General features: G+C 22.9%; 2 protein-coding genes across 3 annotated transcripts in view; both read left to right on the top strand.

Moving 5' to 3' along the window:
* LOC122507078 overlaps nucleotides 1–20390 on the top strand; it is a 63587-nt gene extending 43197 nt beyond the window's left edge. Inside the window, exon 5 of the mRNA XM_043619587.1 lies at nucleotides 19099–20390. The gene's annotated coding sequence lies outside the window, so the exon portion shown is untranslated. The remainder of the gene's footprint in view (nucleotides 1–19098) is intronic.
* A 144-nt stretch (nucleotides 20391–20534) lies between these two features.
* The window catches only part of LOC122507077 (protein naked cuticle homolog), a 49972-nt gene continuing 47643 nt past the window's right edge, over nucleotides 20535–22863 (top strand). For both annotated transcript variants that reach the window (XM_043619585.1, XM_043619586.1), the window contains exon 1: nucleotides 20535–20904. In XM_043619585.1, the coding sequence (XP_043475520.1) occupies nucleotides 20841–20904 (64 nt within the window). In that variant the 5' untranslated portion in view covers nucleotides 20535–20840. The remainder of the gene's footprint in view (nucleotides 20905–22863) is intronic.

The raw sequence follows: 22863 nt of genomic DNA on the forward strand, positions 1-22863 counted from the left end.
TATTCATTAAAATAATTGGATTTATGAAGAGAATTTAATTATTTATGAAAATAATTTAATTTTTGAGAAGAATTTTATTATTTATAAAAATAATTCAATTATTTGAATTGAAAATTTCACAGAAAAATATTCGAATGCTTGAATTGTAATTCAATTAAGCATTCAATTATTTTCATAACAATTTTAATTACATTTTATTATTTTCATAAATAATACAGTGCTTCGCAGGAATCGAAATTGAATTCTTTGTTTAATTCAATAATTTCCAAAGTTATTCTTAAAAATTTAATTTCAATTCCTCGAATAAACAAATTATTTTACAAAATGTTTTTTTTTTAATTTCTTGCAAGAATTCAATTATTTACAAAAATATAAGAATTTTTCACAGGAATTCAATTATTTTCAAATATTTTAATAAAATTGTTTGAAAGAAATCAATTAGTTTAAATATACCTGCAATTTAAATTAAATTTTTTTGAATTAGTTCAATCATTTCTTTTTATTTTAATAAAATTCTTCCCAAGAATAATTCAATTCTTTAACATAAATAATTCTTCGAAAGAATTCAATTATTAAAGATAAATAACAAAATTATTCCCGAATTTTCAATTATTTTGAGGCATTTTAATAAAATTCTTTGCAAAATTCAATTATTTTCATAAATAACAATATTCATCACAAGAATTCAATTAGTTTTGAAAGTAATACATTTTTTTGGGAAATTTAATTATTTAAGAAAGTTCTAATAAAATTGTTTGCAAGAATTCAATTTATTATTTTCATAAATAATAACATGCTTTTTAGGAAATCAATTATTTTCAAAAAAATTTATTAAAACTTTAACATTTACATTCAATTATTGTAATTATTATTTATCGCGAGTCAAAAAAAAATAAATTATTTTTTTGATTAAAAAAGTAGTCTGGGATGAGTTTATCAACTTTTTGAGATTAAACTTGAAAATTTTTTTAGTTTAATTAAAAAGTCAAATGATTGTTTTGATAGAAAAAACATTGGTCTTCTTTTTTCGTTTCTAATTCAACTGAGTTTTCTTTTTATTCAGTTGAAATTATTTCCAGTTTAGCTCTAATATGATAATTTTCGTCGCGAGTCAATAATAACTGAATAATCTGAATAATTTTTTCTACTTGAAAAAATATACTATGGATGTCAAATTTAAACTTGAAAATGATTTACTATTTAGGGGCCAGATGATTGTTTTGCTAGGGAAAAGAATCTTATACAACAAATTCGATAATAATTCTTAAATTCGTGTGCCAAGTGTAATTTCAGTAATTTTTTTCTTCCATTACGCTCGTGCTCGTTATTTTTTTTCTAAAATTTTTCATCATCCCCTTAAATTAATAATTTAAAACAGCAAAGTTATCTGAAAATAACGAATTTTTTAATTTCTGCATCAATTGATTTTTGTATTATGTTTATTTAGTATTTATATTATTTATAAAATTATTTTTTACTTAATTCGAAGAATTCACTTTTAGAAACTTTTCATATTTTCGAAGCAAAATTTGCTACGTTCAATGTACATTTTAAAAATTTGTAAAAATATATACTTTTCGAACGTAGCAAAATTTTCTCTGAAAGTAATAAAATTTATGAAAAATACGCAAAAGTTTCAGGCAGTTGAGATATTTTTGATTTAAATTACTTTATTCAGTTGAGTGTTGTTTATTATTATTAATCGAAAAGTTAATTAAAACTTTGAAAAAAACGGGGAATTTTTTTATCATTATTCAGTTGAAATTACTTCTAGTTTAGCTAATGATTCGTCTCCTTATGTTGAAATTATACTTCTAGTTTAGCTAATGATTCGTCTCCTTAAGTCAATGTTATTTCTAGTCTAGTTAACTGGTCCATTTTCTCAAATTAATATTGTCCCTAATTCATCAAATAATTTCTCACAATTAAATAGTATTTTTTTTATTTTAATTTACGAGTCCCCCCCTATATTTTTTTTTCTCTCTGAAGAGGTTTCAATGAAGTTTGCTTATATTTCTTTAAGACTGGATTTTCATGAGTCTATTTATTGAGTAGATTAGGGACTTCCCCTTTTTTCTTGAAAAAAAAGAAGAAGATGAAAAAAAGACGTCTCTTCATAAAGTTTTCTTGCTCCACAAATCCTATACACGCTCTATCGCCCTGAGGGCTTCACTGGTCTTTTATGATTCTTCTCTCTCTCCTAAACCCTTTTGTCCAGATATAAATTTGTTGATTATCCGCAGCTTCTTGAAAATGGATCAAATTAAAGCGCTATAGAGCAATATCTGGAAATGTCATTTCCCTCTTGTGCTCAATTGGAGAATGGAATACAGATATGTATAGATATATATATGTGGAATGTCTGAACGTGACATGCGATTTACTGTGTGGTATCTAATGCAGGACTCCCAAAAGTTCTATTACCATCAACTCGAGATTTAGGGGGAGAAACTAATGGTGTTTCAGGTCCGGGTCTTCCGCTTCCGAAACCCGAGAACAACTCTCTTATATATAGTGGAATTAGAGATAGAGAATCAGATAAAGCATTACGTCCAAGAGTTTCTTTTTTCCGTCTATAAATAGAATTCGTTTTTATCAAATATTATTTTGTCGCATTTTTTACATTTTTGTTTTGGAAATAATTATTTAGTAATTTTTTTAAAATAATTTTTGCTATTTTCATTTTTCACTGTTTTGCAATTATTATTGAATTTTTATAAACACTTTTTTCTATTTTCTTTCCGGAAACAAATATTTTATGAATTTTTTTTATAACTTAATTGTTATTTTTTTGCAAATAATTATTTAGGAATTTTGTTTATAACTTAATTGCTATTTATATAATTAAATAAATAATTTATATTTATATAATAATTAAAAGTTATTTATATGAAAATAATTGAATTATTGCAACGAATTTTATTATTTTATTGCGAATAATTAAATGTTTCTTAAAATTGAATTCTTTCGTCAAGTTTGAATAAAATTGTTAAGAATAATTGCATTTTTCTAGAAATTTATTTAAAATTGCTCAAAAATTCATAAAATTCTTTGAATTCTTTTCTTTTTATTTAATTATTTTCAATATAATTTTAATAACATTTTCGAAAGAATTTAATTATTTTCATAAAAAATAAAATTCTTTGCAGAAATTGAATTATTTAAAAATTTATTAAAAGATTTATGAAAATAATTAAATTGTTTCAAGAAATTTTATTCAATTCTTTAAAAATATTTGAATTCTTACGAAGAATTTAATTATTTAAGAAAATAATTGATTTCTCATAAAGAATTTTATCCACACTTTTGAAAGCAATTGAATACTTTTGACGAATTTTATAAAAAAATTTTTAAATTATAGAATTATTTTGAGGAATTTAATTTAAATTGTAGGTATTGAAAATAATTCAATTTTCAGTTTTCATTGTTTTGCAATTATTTTAGAGTTTTTATAAACATTATTTTCTATTTTCTTTCTTCGCAAGAATTCGATTATTTTTACATAAAGAATAACATTCTTCAGAAGAGTTCAATATTATTTTTATAAATAGAACAATTTTTTGCAAAAATTCATTTATTTTTAACAAAATTTTAAAAAAATTTCATGAAAGAATTTAATTATTTTCTAAAATTTTAATAAATCGTTCTAAATAATTCAATTATTTTTTAGATAGTAAAATCTTTGCAAAAATTCAAGTATTTTCAATAAAATTTCACGAAAGAATTTAATTTTTTTCTTAATTCGTTATTAATTTTTCAAAAGAATTCAATTATTTTCTAAAATTTTAATAAATAATTCGAAACAATTCAATTATTTTTATAAATATTCTAAAACTCTTTGCAGGAATTCAATTATTTTCAAAAAAATTTTAATTGAATTCCTCGGCAGAATTCAAATATTTCCATGACATTCAATTATTTCTTAAAATTTTAATAAATTCTTCGAAACAATTTAACTAAATTTAAGTAAATACTAAAATACATTGCAGAAATTAAATTATTTTTAATCCAATTTAAATAAAATTACATGAAAGAATTTAATTATTTTTAAAAATTTCAATAAAATTCAATTTCAACAAGAATTTAAAATTCTTTGCAGAAATTCAATTTTTTTCAAAACAATTTTAATAGAATTCTTGAAATGAATTGCAATATTTTCAAAAATTTTCATAAAATTCATTTATTTCCTAAAATTTTAATAAATTCTTAAGAAACAATTCAATTATTTTTATTATTATTATTATTATAGTTTATTTACTCTCCCTACAATAGGTAGGGTTCGAGACTCCCAAGTACATACATAACAATCTTAACCTATATTTACAAAAATCCTTACAACTAAACATTCTCTTCATACAACTTAACCTAAAAACGCAACTCTCTCTTCGCTCTCTACCTTACGCTCTTAACCTATCGCCAGTGCCGGGCTTCCGTTTCCAGTTCCTTCTATGCCCATGCTGGCTTCGACCCAATTCGCCCACCCTTTTTCAAAAACCTTCTACTCCTTTCTCACCTCTCTTACACCCTCCAGTCATCCACTTTTACCCATCCATCCATCCAAGCAAAATCTTCTCACCTCATTCTCAGCCTATACCTGTCTATCACACTTTACACACTTCCATCACTCCACCCATATCCTCCCCCACAACATACTTTACCCCATCCACCCAAATACAATCCTTACCCATTCTTACCTGTTTTCCTTTCACTCTCTCCGTCCACGCTCTTTCTCTCAATAGCCATAGCATTCTTCTCTCTCTCCAACATCTATCCTCATCTATTCTTATTACACTTCCTTTCAGTCTTCCTTTCACCCTCATTACATCCATTTTCTCTTCCTCACTACCCAACTCCACCAACCATAACTTTGGAACCCCATATTCACCCCTTCCTAACGCTTGTACCATTTTCACTGTGACATTAACCCCCACCCACGCCAACACTTTTTCCACTGCTCTTTTACCCTCCAACACACCTACATTCATACCTCTGATCACTACATTCTTTTTCCTTTTTTCATTTTCTACTACATCCACTCGTCTTGTCAAATCCGCCATTTTCCACTTCAACCTATCATGTTCACTTCCCTCAACTTTCTCTGTCCCCTCATTCACTTCCTTTATAAATTTTTCTAATCCATTCATTCTTCTCCACATGCTTTCCTTATCCTTTTTCCACTTACTATCCCATTCATTCCACATTTCCTGCAATTTCTCCAACCTCTCTTCAATTTCCATTATCTCTTTGTCCCTTGATTCCCCATCCTCACATATATCCATCAAATTTTCCTTCACTCTCTTAGCTCCTTCATCCATCGCGTCCTTCATCATCCATACTAATTCTAACAAATCCATGCAATCCTCACACGTCATCTTTTTTCCATTCTTTCCTATTCCCCTTTCAAATACCCGCGCCTTTTTCTCATTCTCGCTAACACTACTTGAGTCAAACTCAGCCATTCCAGAAATCTACCTTATCACTCAAATGCTCAAAATTTTTCCACTGTCTCTCTCTCCTCTCTCTCACTTCAAGCAACCTAACCTCACAAAACACACTTCTCTTTTTTACCTTTTTTATCACTCACACATTCACTACTCTATACCAACATACCTTTCCTTTACACTACCGCAAATTACACTACACACTCAGCACTCTACACTACCCACCCTTTTTTAAAACCTTTATATTTCTCAAAAAAACTCTTAACTCTTTCCACACGCGTGTACACCGAAACGGTACCGGAAACGGAAGCCTTCAATTATTTTTATAAATAGTAAAATTCTTGACAAGAATTAAATTATTATTATAAATAATAAAATTCTCATCAGGATTTCAATTATTTTCAATAGAATTTAAAAATTCAATTGCTTTCAAAATTTTCAATTAAAATTATTAAAGGAACTTTATTATTTTAAAAGAATTCAAAGAAATTCTTCAAAAGAATATTTAATCAGGATTTTTAGAAATTTTAATAAAATTCTTTGCGAGAATTAATTATTTTCATAAATAAAAAAATTCTTTGAAGGAATTCAATTATTCTCTTCAAATTTGTTTATTGAAACAAAATTTGTTTGGAATAGAAAATCATTATTTAACTTGTAAAATCAATTTAATATTCTAAACTATAAAAATAGCTATTTATAAATTATTATAAAAAAAATAATTTTTGAATTAATACAAAATAGAAATTTTTATTTATTTAGAGAATAAATTAAATTTATTTTCGAAGAAAAAATAAATTTCTTTCATTTTTTGTCTTGTTCTATGTTGAATTAAAAAATTAATTTACTCCTTAGGTTTCTTCATTAGTTGTAGATTTCGAAAAATAAAATCCACTTATTAAGGGCATTTGAACCTTGATGACGTTACAGATTATGCAAAGCATGTGTGACGTCATCAAGGTTCAAATGCCCTTAAAGAAGAAAAAAGCTTATCAGTTCTAGATTTTTAAAATAAGCTTTTTTTATTTTTAATGAGTGATAATGTTTTTTTTTACCACTGAATTTGAACAATTTTATCTGAAATAAAGAGGAATTAGAGTAATGGTAGAATATGTATAGTAATACACTCTCAGGTTGAAATATTTTTTTTCTCTCATAAAAACGATTGTTTAAGAAAAAAGAAACTCGTAATGCTTTTTATACCGGAAGAAAGCTGTTTTACTCGTTCCACAAAGAATCACATATTTTTCGTCTCTGTAAAATTTTCCTCGGTGAAACGAAAATCCACATTTTTCTACCGGAAAAAATTTCTTTTACTCTCGTTCCATAAAAAATCAGATTTTTCATTTTTGTAAAATTTTCCTCGGTGAAACGAAAGACCACATTTTTCTACCGGAAAAATTTGTTTCACGTTCTATAAAAAACCAGATTTTTCGTTTCCTTAAAATTTTCTTCGGTAAAACGAAAATTCACATTTTTATCTAAATTTTTCAAGAGTTTTAATTCTTTTTTTTGTTTTTCCCTAACCTTTTCAAAAAATTTTTTTTTCTTAAATGTTTTCAATTTTAAAATTATAGCATTCAATTATTTTCAATACAATTTTCAATTCGAGTAATTAAATTATTTTTATAAATAATAAAATTCTTTTCAAAAATTCAATTATTTTCATAAATAATTAAATTCTTCTCAAAAATTCAATTATTTTCATAAATAATTAAATTCTTCTCAAAAATTCATAAATAATAAAATTCTTCGCAAAAATTCAATTATTTTCATAAATAATTAAAATCTTCAACAAACATTCAATTATTTTCATGAATAATAAAATTTTTTGCAAAAATTCAATTAGTTTCATAAAAAATATTATTATTTGCAAAAATTTAATTATTTTAAAATTTATTTAAAATTTTTATCAAAATTTTTGAAAATAATCGAATTTTTGGAAGAAATTTTATTAAATTCTTTAAAAAGAATTGAATTTTATCAAGAAATTTTATTGACATTAGATTTATAGTAATTAAATGCCTCTGAAGAATTTTATTATTTATGAAAATAATTGAATTGTTATAAAAATTTTCACAACATTTTTTAAATTACCTAATTAAAATTTTTTTTAAAAAATAATGAATTTTTTTGAGGAATTTATTGTAAGTTGTATTGAAAATAATTAAATTTTTGCAAAAAATTATAGTTTTTATAAAAATAATTGAATTCTTATAAAGAATTGTATAAAAAAAATTATTTAGATAATTAAATTCTTTCGACGAATTTTATAAAAAAAAAATTTAAAGTATTAAAATTTTTTGAAGAATTAATTTAAATTGTATTGAAAATAATTAAATTTTTTGCAATGAATTGTATTTTTTCAATGAAAATAATTGAATTCTTGTAAAGAATTCTATTATTTATGAAAATAATTCAATTCTTGTGAAGAATTTTATTATGTTTGAAAATAATTTTAATTTTTGTATCTAAACAATTTTATTATTTATAAAAAATTGATTGTTTGGCAGAATTTATTAAATTTTAAAAAATAATTGAATTTATTCGAAAAATTCTACTATTTATGAGAATAATTGAATTCTTGTGAAAAATGTTAGTATTTTTGAAAATAATTTGAATTTTCGTACCTGAACAAATTTTATTATTTATAAAAATAATTTAATTGTTTGGAAGAATTTATTAAAATTTAAAAAAAAATAATTATATTCTTGTAAAAAATTTTATTATTTATGAAAATAATTGAATTGTTTGACGAATTTATTAAAATTATAGACAATAATTGAATTCTTGCGAAATATTAAAAAAAAAAAATAGTAATTGAATAATCGTTTAGTGAAATTTTATTAAAATTCTATTGAAAATAATTTAATTTCAGCAACGAATTTTATCATTTACGAAAATAATTGAATTGTTACAAATATTAAAATTGAAAAAAATTGTGCAAAATTTATTTAACATTCTATTGAAAATTAATTGATTTCTTGCGAAGAATTTTATTATTTGTGAAAAGAATTAAATTTTTCAAAAAAATAACTTGGTTACAATTTTTGTTATATAATTGAACTCTTTCGTAAAATATTTTTAGAAATTATTTTCAAAATAATTAAATTTTTGCGAAGAATTGTATTATTTATAAAAATAATTGAATTTTTCCAAAGAATATTATTATTTATATGAAAATAATTGAATTCTCTCGAAGAGTTTTATTAAAATTATTGAAAATATTAAACAATAATTAATTATTTTCTTTAATAATTGATTTTTAAAAATTTTTACTCTGAAATTGAAGAATTAATATACATTAATTGAAAATAAAAAATTGTAATGTCCATAAGAATAAATTGAATATTTAACTAAATTTTAAAAACAAAGAAAGGAAATAGAAAAAAAAACTAAAAAAATAGTCGCCGGAAACAATTGCTGGAAAGAAATGAAAATAATTTCGAATTGTAGGTTGATGGTTTCTTTTTCCTCTCATTTCTTTTTTTTTTTTGTGTGTGTTTCTAGATCTGAAGAAAATGAGCGGTTTCTTTCTTCTTTTTTCCATCATGGAGTTTGTAGTACATGTAAATGTACCAGACAAATACCACTGTATTTTTACTGTTGATTGGTGCATGTCTATGAAAGTTTTTTCCCGTTTAATTTTTTTCCTCTTATTTTTGAATATAAGAGAGAAGTGGTGCTCATATAAATATATAGAGATGTTGGTTGATTGCGAAAGTTATAAAGCATTCTTTAAAAAAAAAAAAACGGTGTAGTCGGTTTTTGGTCAGAAAATTGTGCTCACTCACCGACATGTCAGCTTGCGGAATTGTTGTTCTTTTAATAAGAGAATACCGTGGCGGCATTATTTCTCGCCATCTGTGTGTGTATATATATATGTATAAGGCCCCTGTTTCTCTTCTCCCCCTCTTCCCCCATTTTTCGGTAGACTCACTAGAGTTCTCTCTTTCGTCTCGCTAAATTACTTTGGAAAATTACACACTGCCGACGGAAGTTGGGGACTAAGCGTGAAAGCAAAGTGGAACCTTCGGACTTGAAAAAATCAAAAACCTGCTTGCGGAATATCCTCAAAGGGAATTTATAATTTGGGAAAGCTATTTTTACGCATGAATTGTAATTTTAAGCTTTCGGCGTAGAGAATCTTCAAGATATTCTCGCGGGCAATTTTTGATAAGAATCCTTCTAATTATTGTCCTTGTTTTTTTCTTCTTTCTTTATTTCTTTCTTCTTCATCTTCTTCTTCTTTTTTTAATTCGAAATTATTTTCGAATGGCATGAAAGTTTTGATTTGGAGCAAAATTTGCTCCAAATTTTTTAATTCAGAGAAAAAAGGGATTTATCAAGGTTGCCACAGGTCAGGGAAATTAAGGAATTCAGGAAAAAGTCAAGGAAAGTAGAATTGATCAGGGAAATAAGAAAAAAGTCAGGAATTTTTTTTTAAAATACTGGAAAAAATTTAATTTTCAGAATTCATAAGAAAATTCTGAATTTTTAGTTTATTTTTTGTTTGCCTCATAAACTATGAAACTACCACGAATTCTAATAGAAAACATTTAATAAAATTTTCTATTTCTGACAAGAATGAATTTTTTAATAATATTTAATTATTTCAAAAGATTTTACACAATTAAATATCTTGATAAATAACCAAATTCTTCACAGAAATTCAATTATTTTTAGGAATTTTTAAAAAACTCTTTGCAAAATTCAATTTTTTTCATTAATAACAATATTCATAATAAGAATTCAATTCTTTTGAAAAGTAATAAAATTCTTCGATGAAATGCAAAATTTATATTATAAGTAGCAAATTCAAAAAAAAATAAAAAAAAAAAAAAAAAAAAAAAAAAAAAAAAAAAAAAAAAAATTCAATTCTTTTTAAAAATTTAAATAAAATTCTTTGCAAAATTTCAATTATTTTTATAAATAATAATATTCATCACAAGAATTCAATTATTTTCAAAAATAATAAAATTCTTCGAAGAAATTCAATTATTTTTACAAATTTTAACGAATATTTCGTCAAGAATTCAATTATCTTTATAAATATAACAAAATTTTTTGCCAAAAATTCAATTCTTTTCAAAAAATTAAATAAAATTCTTTGCAAAATTTCAATTATTTTTATAAAGAACAATATTCTTCACAAGAATTCAATTATTTTCAAAAGCAATAAAATTCTTCGAAGAAATTCAATTATTTTTACAAATTTTAACGAATATCTCGTCAAGAATTCAATTATCTTTATAAATAGCAAAATTTTTCACCAAAAATTCAATTATTTTCAAAAATTTAAATAAAACTCTTTGCAAAATTTCAATTGTTTATATAAATAACAATATTCAACACAAGAATTCAATTATTTACAAAAATTTAAATAAAATTCTCTGTAAAATTTCAATTATTTTCAAAAGTTTTTCGAAATTCATTGATTTTCAATATTTACTATTTTCATAAAATTTATCAAAAAATTTAATTATTGAAAAAATTTTTGATACAATTTGACGAAAACGTTAAATTATTTTCATAAATAATAAAATTCTTCTAAGGAATTAAATTATTTTCAAGAATTTTAATAACACGTTTTCTCAAGAATTCAGATTCTTGTCATAAATAATAAAATTCTTTGCCGGAATTTAATTATTTTCGATAGAATTTTAATAAAATTTTAGAAAGAATTAATTATTTTTTCAAAAAATACAATTCTATACTTTTGAAAAATTTTTATAAAATTCGTCGAAAGTATTCAATAATTGTTTTAAAAAATGTGGATACATTTCTTTATAAGAATTCAAATATTTTCTTAAATAATAAAATTCTTCTTAAGAATTCAATTATTTTCATAAATTTTAAACAAATTTTAAAATAATTCAATTTTTGCAAAGAATTAAATTTTTATTGAAATAATTGTCAAACTATATATTTATTTATGACAAGAATTGAAAATATTCAAATTAATTGAATTGAGTTGCAATTATTTTTAAAAATTTTATTAAAACTTGACGAAAGAATTCAAATTTAAGAAACATTCAATTATTCAATAAAATAATCAAATTCGTTGCAATGATTCAATTATTTTCATTAATAACTTTTAATTCGTCTCAAGAAAACAATTATTTTCAAAAAATTTTAAATAAATTCTGCAAAAAAATTTAATTATCTTGTTAAACAACAAAATTCTCCCCATAAAATAAATTATTTTAAGGAATTTTTATAAAATTCTTTTCCAGAATTCAATTATTTTGATAAATATCAAAATTTATTCCAAAAATCCAATTCTTTTAAAAAGTATAAAAATACTTTGCAGAAATTAAATTATTTTCCAATTTTTTTTTTTAAATTCTCGTCAAAAATTTAATTATTTTTATAAATAGATAGCAAAATTCTTCTCAAGAATTAAATTATTGTCAAAAATTGATTAAAAAATTTCTTGTCAAAATTTCAATTATAAACAAAATTTAAAATTCATCGCATGAATTCAATTATTTTCATAAATTATTATTTAAAATAATTCTTCTCAGAAATTCAAATATTTTTAAAAATTTTAATAAAATTCTTTTAGAAGTTTTCAATTATTTTCAAAAATTGTTATAAAATTCTTTAATATAATAAATTTCAGAAAATTTAAATTAAATTCCTTAAAAGAAATTAATTATTTTAAAAAGTTAATAATAAAATTCTTCGTAAAAATTAAATTTTAAAATGAATTTCGGTTTAAAATTTAACAAAATTTTAAAAATAAAAATTTAATTTCAATATTTTAAAAAATAGTTAAAATTTCGGTTAATTTACTATTAATAGAATTAGCATTTTGAAAAGGTTTCAAATTCAAATCTTTGAAAATCTAAATTTTTCGTTCTTTTAAATAATAATTGATTTGAAGAAGAATTTTAGTTAAAAATTCTAGAAAATAATAATTGAATTTAAATTATGAAAATAATTTCAAAGAAGTTAGAAGTAACAATAAATTCGAACATTTTTTCGAGTTTCTAATTATTTTTAGAGTGAATCAGAATATTCTTTAGGGTCAGGGAAAAAATAAAAATTCTGACTGGAAATCAGGGAAAGTCAGGGAAAAAAGTAAAATTTTTTGTGGCAATACTGTTTATCTCTTTTTTATCGGGCAATTCATCTTAAACGATCTTTTTTTTTTGGCGATTTCCTAACGTTCAGTCTGTTATTGAGGATATTTGGGAAAAAGGGATGGATAATGGGGGAAGCAGTAGGGGTTGAAGGTTCTGGGAAATTTTCGGAATGAGAATTCATGACGTTAGGGGGAGAAAAAACGTGCCAACGTTTTCAATTCGAGAATCTTTTCACTCAATTTTAATTATTTTTCGATTATGAGAAACGTCCAGCACACGAGGAGAGAATTTTTTTTTATTGAATAAATAAAAGTTCGAATGGCACATTAAAATTGTATTAGATATAATTTTATTATTTTTAGTACAATTTTTCTCGCAATTTTCAATTCAATTAATTGAATTATTTTTATAAATAATAAAATTCTTCTAAAAAAATCAATCATTTTCATAAATAATAAAATTCTTCTCAAAAATTCAATTATTTTCGAAATAAGTAAAATTTTTCGAAAAAATTCAAATTATTTTCATAAAAAATATAATTTTTTGCAGAAATTCAATTATTTGAAAATTTATTAAAAATTTTTGAAAATAATCGCATGCTTTAAAGAATATTTATTAAATTTTTTAAAAATAATTTAAAATTATCAAGAATTTTACTGAAATTTAAGTCTTATAAAAACTTGTATCAAAATTTTTGTTGATATTTATAAAAATTTGTTAAAATAGATAATAGAATTTTTTTGAGGAATTTAATTTAAAAATTTATTGAAAATAATTGATTTTTTGCGAAGAATATTATTATTTATGAAAATAATTGAATTTCTGCAAAGAATTGTATTTTTTATACAAAAAATACAATTTTTTGTATTTTTTTATGAAAATAATTGAATTCTTGTGAAAGATTTTATTATTTATAAAAATAATTAAATTTATGAAAATATTTGAATTCTTCCAGAAAATTGTATTATTAATGAAAATGATTCAATTCTTTCAAAATTTTTTTTTGAAATTGTTTTAAAAATTATTCCATTTCTGCGAATAATATTTTTACTTATGAAGATAATAGAATTCTTGTGGAAAAAAATTATTATTTCTTAAAATAATTGAATTCTTAGAAAAATTGTATTATTTTAAAAAAAAATTGAAGTCTTGTAAAGAAATTTATAATTATTAAAAACAATTGAATTTTCGTGAAAAATTTTATTATTTATAGAAATTATTGAATTCGTCCTAAGAAATTTGTTGAAATTAAATTGAAAATAATTGAATCCTTGCGAAGAATTTGTTTAAAATTATATTTAAAATAATTGAATTTAATCAAGAAATTTTATTTAAATTGTTTTCAAATTAATTGGATTCTTGCAAAAAATTGTATTATTTATTAAAATACTTGAAATCCATATGAAAAATTAGATTATTTCTATAAATATAATTTAATTCCTGCGAAGAATTTTAATATCTAGGGAAAGAATTGAATATTAGAGACAAATTTTTGAAAATAATTAAAAACCTTCGAAAACTTTTATTATTTTTGAAAAGAATTCAAATTGTTCGAAAATTTTATGAAACTTTTTGAAACTAAATTAAATTCTTTCGAAGAATTTAATTTGAAATTTAATTGAAAATAATTTATTTTCCATTAGTAAAAATTTTAAAACTAATTTATTCTTTCAAAAAATTCTATTAAATTTGAATTCAAATAAATAAAATTGACTTTTATTATTTACAAAAATAATTTAATTCTTGCGAATAATTTTACTATTTTTGAAAATCATTTAATCATTGCAATTTTTTTTTTACCAATTTAATTAAATTTGTATTAAAAAAAATTTAATTTCTGCGAAGAATTTTACTATTTACAAAAATAATTGAATTCAGGAAAAGAATTTTATTATTTATCAAAATAATTGAATTCTTATAAAGAATTGTATCAAAATTTTTGACGATATTTATAATAATTTGTTAAAATAATAATTGAATTCTTTTGAGGAATTTAATTTAAATTGTAGGGGAACATAGTCTAGGTCGGCCACCTTTTTGACTTTTGTTTATAACTTTTTTTTAAAAATGAATTTGGACAATTGAAGTATATGGTTGGAAAGTCCTGTTTAATAGGAACATTTTTTCTGTACAAAGTAAATTGACAGGTTTAAAAATGAAAAAGTTATAAAGATTAAAAAAAAAAAAAATTTGTAGTCCAGGTTGGCCATTACAGTCAAGGTCGGCCATGTTTAAAATTCAAAGGGCATTAATCGTTAAAAAATAAAATAACATGTTTGGAGTTACGGAAAATTGATTCTTTATTGTTTACAGTTTGTAACTTAATGAAATAACAAAATAATAACAATAAACAATATAAAAAAATAAATATAAATAAAAAAAAGTTTTGCACTAAAATATTAATAAAATTAAATAAAAATATTAATAAGATGATCAATTATATTATGAGTTATACAGAATTGCAGTTTTTGCAAATGAAGTAGCTCGTCCTCAACTTTGCGCATTTTAAACACATAGTGGCCGACCTTGACAGTAAGTAACATTACCGAATTGTTGTAACCATAAAGAAATACGTTTCGGGATTCGATTTTTTACTTTGTTTTCCTTTCAACCATGAGTCCCACAAATTTTCTGCATACTTGCCTTGACGATTCAATTTGTTTTTTATCTTTTATTAATGGTTTTTCACATTATGCACAAAACTTTTTTTGAGCTTTTTTTGTACCGACGTCACAGAAAACACAATTTTCGATTTTCCGAAAATGTAATTGAACAAAAAGTTAGGTTTCACTAAGACAAGCTTCGACAAAAATGCGCGTGGGTGGCGCTAGTGAACTTGACAAAAAAACGCGAGTGGCCTACCTAGACAGTAGGCCAACCTTGACTACATTCCCCTATTGGAATTTATTAATTATTTGCGAAGAATTTTATTATTTATTAAAATAATTGAATTGTTTGAAAGAATTTTTAAAAATTTTAGAAAATAATTGAATTCTTCGGAGAAATTAGAAAAAAAATTATTTGAAAATTCTGTTCAGTAAAAATTTGTTGATCTGCATACTCAACGAAGTTTTATTCACAGAATTTTCAATTGAAAAAATTTTTAATTACCGATCTTTTTATTTAAAAGAAATCTAATCGAATTTTAATTTCCAGAAACAGAATTTAATTCTTGAAAATTGTTTATAGATTTTGATAGAATTAGCTTTTTATTTTGATAGTTTTCTATAAAATTAATTTTATTTTTAATAGAATTTTAATAGAATTTGCTTTTGATTTTGATTGATTTCATATCAAATTAATGTTTGATTTCGATAGATTTTGATAGATTTTGATAGATTTCGATAGATTTCGATAGAATTGGTTTTTATTTTCATATGTTTTGAAAAAGAATTAACTTTGGTTATAGAGGTGAAAAATTTGCAATTCTATGAAATTAGAAATTCACTTTGTTAAAAAATTGTCGGTATGTATAGATTGGATTTCAATAGAACGGCATTAAAATACTATCGTGAATGTGTTCACCCCCCATATGGATATTATATGCTCTATGAATATTTATTGATTTATCCAGGCAGAATATAATTTCCGGGGGGGTTGAAACATTTCATGTGGTATAAACACTGTAATGTTGTAATACTAGGAATCGATAAACTTTACTAGAGCTTCATTCTTATTCAAAATGTGTAGGGGTTGCTATTTTAAAAGCGTAGATAAAAACCAAATACTCTATAGAAAAGTCATTTTCTTTCACGTAATTATTCCTCTTTTGTTGCATTTAAAAAAAACCAGCGATAGGAGAAAATCAAAAATTCCTTTCTATTTCAATCTTTTATAGATAACAATTTTAGTAATTTTACTAAATGATTTGGATTAAATTATTTTATTCGATTCATTTTCAATTTTTGTTTTATATCAAATTATAATTGATTTGTATTTAATTATTTTATTCTATTTGTTGAAAAAAAATTTTTTTAATAGGAATTTTGATAATTTCGATTATTATTCATTATTTTCAGTTATTATTTGAAATAATTTTTATAGAAATTAATAATCAAAATTTTGATAAATTGCTTTATAAGAATTCAATTCTTTTTATAAATAATTAAAATTTTCGCAAAAAATCAATTATTTTCAAAAATTTTATTAAATAAAAATAATAATAATAATTTTTTTAAATTTAATTCTTGTCATACATAATAAAATTCTACGATGAAATTCAATTACCTTCAATATAATTTTAATAAAATTTTCCATAGAATTCAATTATTGACATAAATAATATTCAATTCTACGTAAGAATTTCAAAAAGTTTCATAAAATTTTCGACCAATTTCAAATTATTTTTATAAATAAAATTTTTCGCAGGTATTTAATTATTTTCAAAAATTTGTCTCTAAATTTTAATTCTTTTCCTAAATAATAAAATTCTTAGCAGGAATTCAATTATATTTTTTAGAAATAATCAAATTCTTTAGATGGATTCAATTATTTTAACAAAATAATACATTTTTTTGCAAGAATTCAATTAATTTAAAAGTAATTTAAATAAAATTTCTTGAAAGAATTCAATTGTTTTAAATAGAATTTTAATCAAAATCTTCGCAAGGATTCAATTATTATTTTCAATTCAATTTCAACAAATTTCTTAAGACGAATTCAATATAATAAAATTCTTCACAAAAGATTCAATTATTTTTTAAATACCTATCTAATAAAATTTCTCACAGGAATTCAATATTCTTCACAAAAATTCAATTATTTTTGAAAATAATAAATTTCTTTACAAGGATTCAATTTTTTTTTAAATAATACAATTTTTCTAGGAATTCAATTATTTCCAGAAAATAATAAAATTTTTCACCAAAATTCAATTATTTTCGAAAATAATAAAATTCTTTACAAAGATTCAATTATTTTTTAAATAATACAATTTTTCTAGTAATTCAATTAATTCCAAAGAGAATAAGAAAATTCTTTACGAAAATTCAATTCTTTTTAAAAATAATAAATTTTTTCACAATGATTTAATTTTTTTTAAATAATACAATTATTCCAGGAATTCAATTATTTCCAGAAAATAAGAAAATTCTTCACCAAAATTCAATTATATTAAAAAAAAAAAAAAAATTCTTCACTTGGATTCAATTATTTTAATTGAAGAAATTCTGGAAGAATTCAAATATTTTTATAAATTCAATTATTACCATAAAAAATATCATTCTTTGCAGAAATTCAATTATTTTAAAATTTATTTAAAATTTTTTAAAATAAACGAATTCCTTCAAAAAATTTTATTAAATTTTTTAAAAATTATGAAATTTTATCAAGAAATTTTATTGAAATTAAATTCAAAATAACTAAATTCTTCCGGAGAATTTTATTATTTATGAAAATAATTGAATACTCATAAAGAATTGTATGAAAATTTTTTTAAATAGTGGAATTTTTTTTGAGAAATTTTATAAAAAAAATTACATTTTTTATGAAGATAAATTAATTCTTCTAAAGAATTTTATTATTTATGAAAATAATTGAATTCTTATAAAGAATTGTATCGAAAATTTTATTAAGTTATTAAATTCTTTTGACGAATTTTATAAAAAAAATTATAAATGAAAAGAAGTTTTTGACGTATTTAATTGAAATTGTATAAAAATAATTGAATTCTTGTGAACAATTCTATTATTTATGAAAATAATTAAATTCATGTGAAAAATTTTATTATTTTTGAAAAAAATTGAATTTTTTCGAAGAATTTATATTTTTTGATAAAATAAAAAATTATTTTTTTAGAAAATAATTGAATTTTTGCGAAGAATTTTATTATTTATGAAAAGAATTGAATTTCTGCAAAGAATTGTATTTTTTATGAAAATAATTGAATTTTGAGAAGAATTTTATTATTTATGAAAATAATTGAATTTCTGCAAAAAATTATATTTTTTATTGAAAATAATTGAATTCTTGTGAAAAATTTTATTATTTTTGAAAAGAATTGAATTTTTTTGAAGAATTTATATTATTTTAGAAAATAATTGAATTTTTGCGAAGAATTTTATTATTTATGAAAATAATTGAATTTCTGCAAAGAATTATATTTTTTATAAAAATAATTGAATTTTGGAAAGAATTTTATTATTTATGAAAATAATTGAATTTCTGCAAAAAATTATATTTTTTATAAAAATAATTGAGTTCTTGTGAAAAATTTTATTATTTTTGAAAAGAATTGAATTTTTTCGAAGAATTTATATTTTTTTAGAAAATAATTGATTTGTTTGGAAGAATTTATTAAAATTTTAGAAATTAATTGAATTCTTTTTAAAAATTTTAAAAAAATTGGAAATTCTCTTCAATAAAAATTTGTTGATATCAACGAAGTTTTGTTTCACAGATGACAGAATTTTCAATTGACAAAACTGTTAATTAATAATCTTTTTATTGTAAAGAAATCTAATTGAATTTTAATTCAGCATCAATTTAGCAGAAATTTAATTCTTAAATGAAAAACCATTAAAAATTATTAGAAATTATTTTTTCTGATATTTTTCTTTTTTTCGCAGGTTCTATTTTCGAATTACGTATACAATATTATTGTTCGAGTTGTGGAAACGTAATCCGTATCAGTTACTCCCCCATTTATAATTGTATACTTTTTCCAAGATTCCCTGCAAGTTTTTCGCATCGGCTTTATGAATGGCTTCTTATCAACGTGTGAAATATTCTGTCACTGGGTGTTGAGAGAGAGAGTTTTCTCTCTCTCTCTCTCTCTCTCTCTCTCTTTGGATCTAAAGAGGCAAAACTTGTGGTGCTTCCTCCTTACACAGCCGAGTCTTCTGAACTTGCTAGTGAACTGTTGCCGGCGACTCGCGACTGTTGTTTGACTCTAGAAATAGGGCTCCAAGTGACCTCCCTACGTCCCTGAGGAGAGCGAGTCGAGCGAGCGAGAGAGATGAACAGAAATTTCTCGAGAGTGGGGAGAAAGCCCCGTCGTCGGAGAGGAGGAATTACGGGGAACGTGGTTCACGCGAGGACGATCGCCGTAGTCAAACAACGACTGTAGTTGTAGTAACGTCATGGTCTCGAGACATTCACGAGTCCTCGTTTTATAAAAAATCCCGGAAAAAATAAAGAACCAAGAAAAAAAAAAGTGTGATCGGTTTAGTTTAATTCGGTTTAGATTTTGAATTTGGAAAAAAAGAATTATTAAATGAATCGGAAAATTAGTTTTCGCGAAAAAATAATAAAAATAAAAACCCACGTGCTGATTATAATTCCAATATTGCCTCTACGTGTCAAGGATACTTATTTTCATCCTGCTGCCTCTCTTTGAATTTTTTTTTCTCTCTTTCTCTCTTTTTTTTCTCTCTCGCGTTAAAGTGAGTGTTTTCCAACTGAAGGTGTGAGTGGTGTTGATGATCCCCCAAGTTCAGAAGTGAAGTGATGACGACTGCCAAACAACGACGTTAGAAAATAGTGGAATTTCAAAAGCAAGAGGAGAGAGAAAAAGAGAGTTAGGAGATAGTGTTTGTGTCAGTGAAAGAGAGAGAGAGAAAACTTTTGGAGGCCTAAAGAGAAAGGAGTGTATAGTTAAATAAGCTAGAAAGATCAAAGGAGGAAGACAAGAAAGAGGAAAGGTTATTAAGAGCGATAAAAAGAAGCAAAGGCAAAACGAAAAAGGGACCGGAAGATATAACAAGATAAAAGGGAGTTGAAGATTAAAGAGGAGAAAAAAGGCCCCTCGAGGAAAAAAGAATTGAAAAAGGATAACGAAAATAGTTGAAGAAAAAGGTGCAACAAAAAAAGAAGCAAGAAAAAAGTAAAAGAAAGCAAAAACAAGTAAAAAGAAGCAAAAACAAGTGGAAATAGAGGAAAAAGGAGTAAAAAAGGCGAAAAGTCGCAAAAAAAGGCAAAAAGGAGTAAAAAAAAAGCCAAAAGGAGCAAAAAAGCAAAAAAGCAAAAAGGGGTAAAAAAGGCAAAAAGTAAAGAAAGCAAAAAGGAGTAAAGAAGGCAAAAAGAAGTAAAGAAAGCAAAAAGGAGTAAAAAAGCCAAAAGGAGTAAAAAAGGCAAAAAGAAGTAAAGAAAGCAAAAAAGGAAAAAGGAGTAAAAAAGAAAGGAAAAAATATGGACACGTAAACAATTGTGGGTGTACGATAATCGCGGCACGTAGACGACACTAAAAGGAGAGGAGCAACAATAGGGTCGTCGTCAACAAGGAGAGAACAACAACAATAATAACAACGACAACGACGACGAGGAGGGAAAAATTGTTTGGAGTGTATATTGAAGCACGCATGTGGATCCCATGGCTACCGGACTTGTGAGATGGTGCCGGACAAAGTTGTTCACAAACTACAAGTCCTTTTCTGGTAATATTCCCATCATCTTTGCCCTTTTCTTGAGATGCTATCTGATTGCTCCGTCTGCTCTCGTTCATCTTGATAATTTACTTCTTCAATTTTTTTTTTTTGTTTTTGAAATACTACAGGAAATGTTGGGGTCCTTATTTAGCTTATGGTCTTTTTTAATTTCAATTGATGTTGTGTTCGTGTTTTAAAGTATTTTGGTTGTTGTTTGGATAGTGGATCGTGGTTCTGATGATTTTTGGTTTAATGATGTTCCTTTTGCTGATGATGGTCTTTTGGCTGATGATTTTTTCTTAGTTGATGCTCCTCTGTTTAATGATGTTCCCTTTGCTGATGATAGTCTTTTAGCTGATGATTTTCTCGTAGTTGATGATATTCCCTTAGCTGATGATATTTCTCTGTTTGGATTATCATCAACGAAAGAAATAACAAATTTTTTAGTTGGGAGATAATTTTGGATACTTTGGTTTATCATCAACGAGAAAAATAACAATTTCTTTAATTGGTGATAATTTTGGACAATTTGGATGATCATCAACTGGAGGAATTTCAATTCTTCTATAGTTTCTGATGATAATCAATTTTGAAGAATTTGGATTATCATCAACTTGGGAAATACAAACTCCTCTGAATTTAAACGAAATATAACGAATAAAAAAACGAGAAAACTTTGTTTTACAAAAACAATTTGTTTTTTAATTTGTATTTACAATAACTTCTACTATTTTCAAAGTGAAACTTAGGCAGAAACTTGTGCACATTTTACATTTTTTGTCAATTTTTACTATTTTTGCGCAGTAAAAGTTGTACATTTCTGTAAAAATTAGTTCGAGCGTAACAAAATGAACGAAATACTTTCAAAAAGTAACAATAGAAAAATCTAACAAAAAAAAAGAAAAAAATTTAACATATATTTAAACTTTGCCTAATTTATTTTTTTCTACACTTGACGCAAAATTGTTGTAATAGAATTTTAATTTGAAGAAGAAATAAATTAATTTCGTTCATTTAAACGTTCAGAATTAAAGGAACAAAATCTTGTCCCTAATGTTCCGAATATGTTTCTAACTGAACGAAATTTATTTATTTCGTCTCCGAACTAAAATTTTATTGCAATAATATTGAGTTACGTATTTAAAAACTCAATTATAAATATAAACATTTAGAATTTTTAGATTTAAATTATTACTATTTTCATAACTTCGCAAAAATACAATTATTTTCATAAATAATAGAATTCTTGTCAAGATTTCAATTATTTTCATAAATAATAAAATTCTTGTCAAGAATTCAATTATTTTCATAAATAATAAAATTTTTCCCAAATATTCAATTATTTTCATAAAAAATAATAATTCTTGTCAAGAATTTTATTATAATTGTATTGAAAATAATTAAATTACAGCGAAGTACTTTTTTTATTTAAGAAAATAATAAAATTTGTTAGAAATACAAATTCAATTTTTTTTTTCATAGAAAATTTAAATTGTTTCCAGGCATTTAATTAAAATTGTACTGTAAATAATTGAATGCTTTACAAATTCTTCAATTATTTTCAATACAATTTTCAATTCAAGTAATTGAATTGTTTTTATAAAAAATTAAAATTTCTCAAAGAAATTCAATTATTTTCATAAATAATAATATTCTTCGCAAAAATTCAATTATTTTCATAAATAATAAAATCTTTCACAAGAATTCAATTATTTTCATAAAAAAAATAATTCTTTGAAGAAATTAAATTATTCTCAAATTTTTTGAAGATAATCGAATTCTTTCAAGAAATTTTATTAATTTTTTTTTAAAACTAATTGAATTTTATCAATAGTTTTTATTAAAATTGAATTTCTCCGTAGAATTTTATTATTTATGAAAATAATTGAATTCTTATAAAGAATTGTGTCAAAATTATTGAAAAAAGTTGAATACTTTTGCCGAATTTTTTAAGAATAATTGAATTCT

Source organism: Leptopilina heterotoma, unplaced genomic scaffold (genome assembly GCF_015476425.1).
Source record: "Leptopilina heterotoma isolate Lh14 unplaced genomic scaffold, ASM1547642v1 Lhet_45, whole genome shotgun sequence".
NCBI classification, from domain to species: domain Eukaryota; kingdom Metazoa; phylum Arthropoda; class Insecta; order Hymenoptera; family Figitidae; genus Leptopilina; species Leptopilina heterotoma.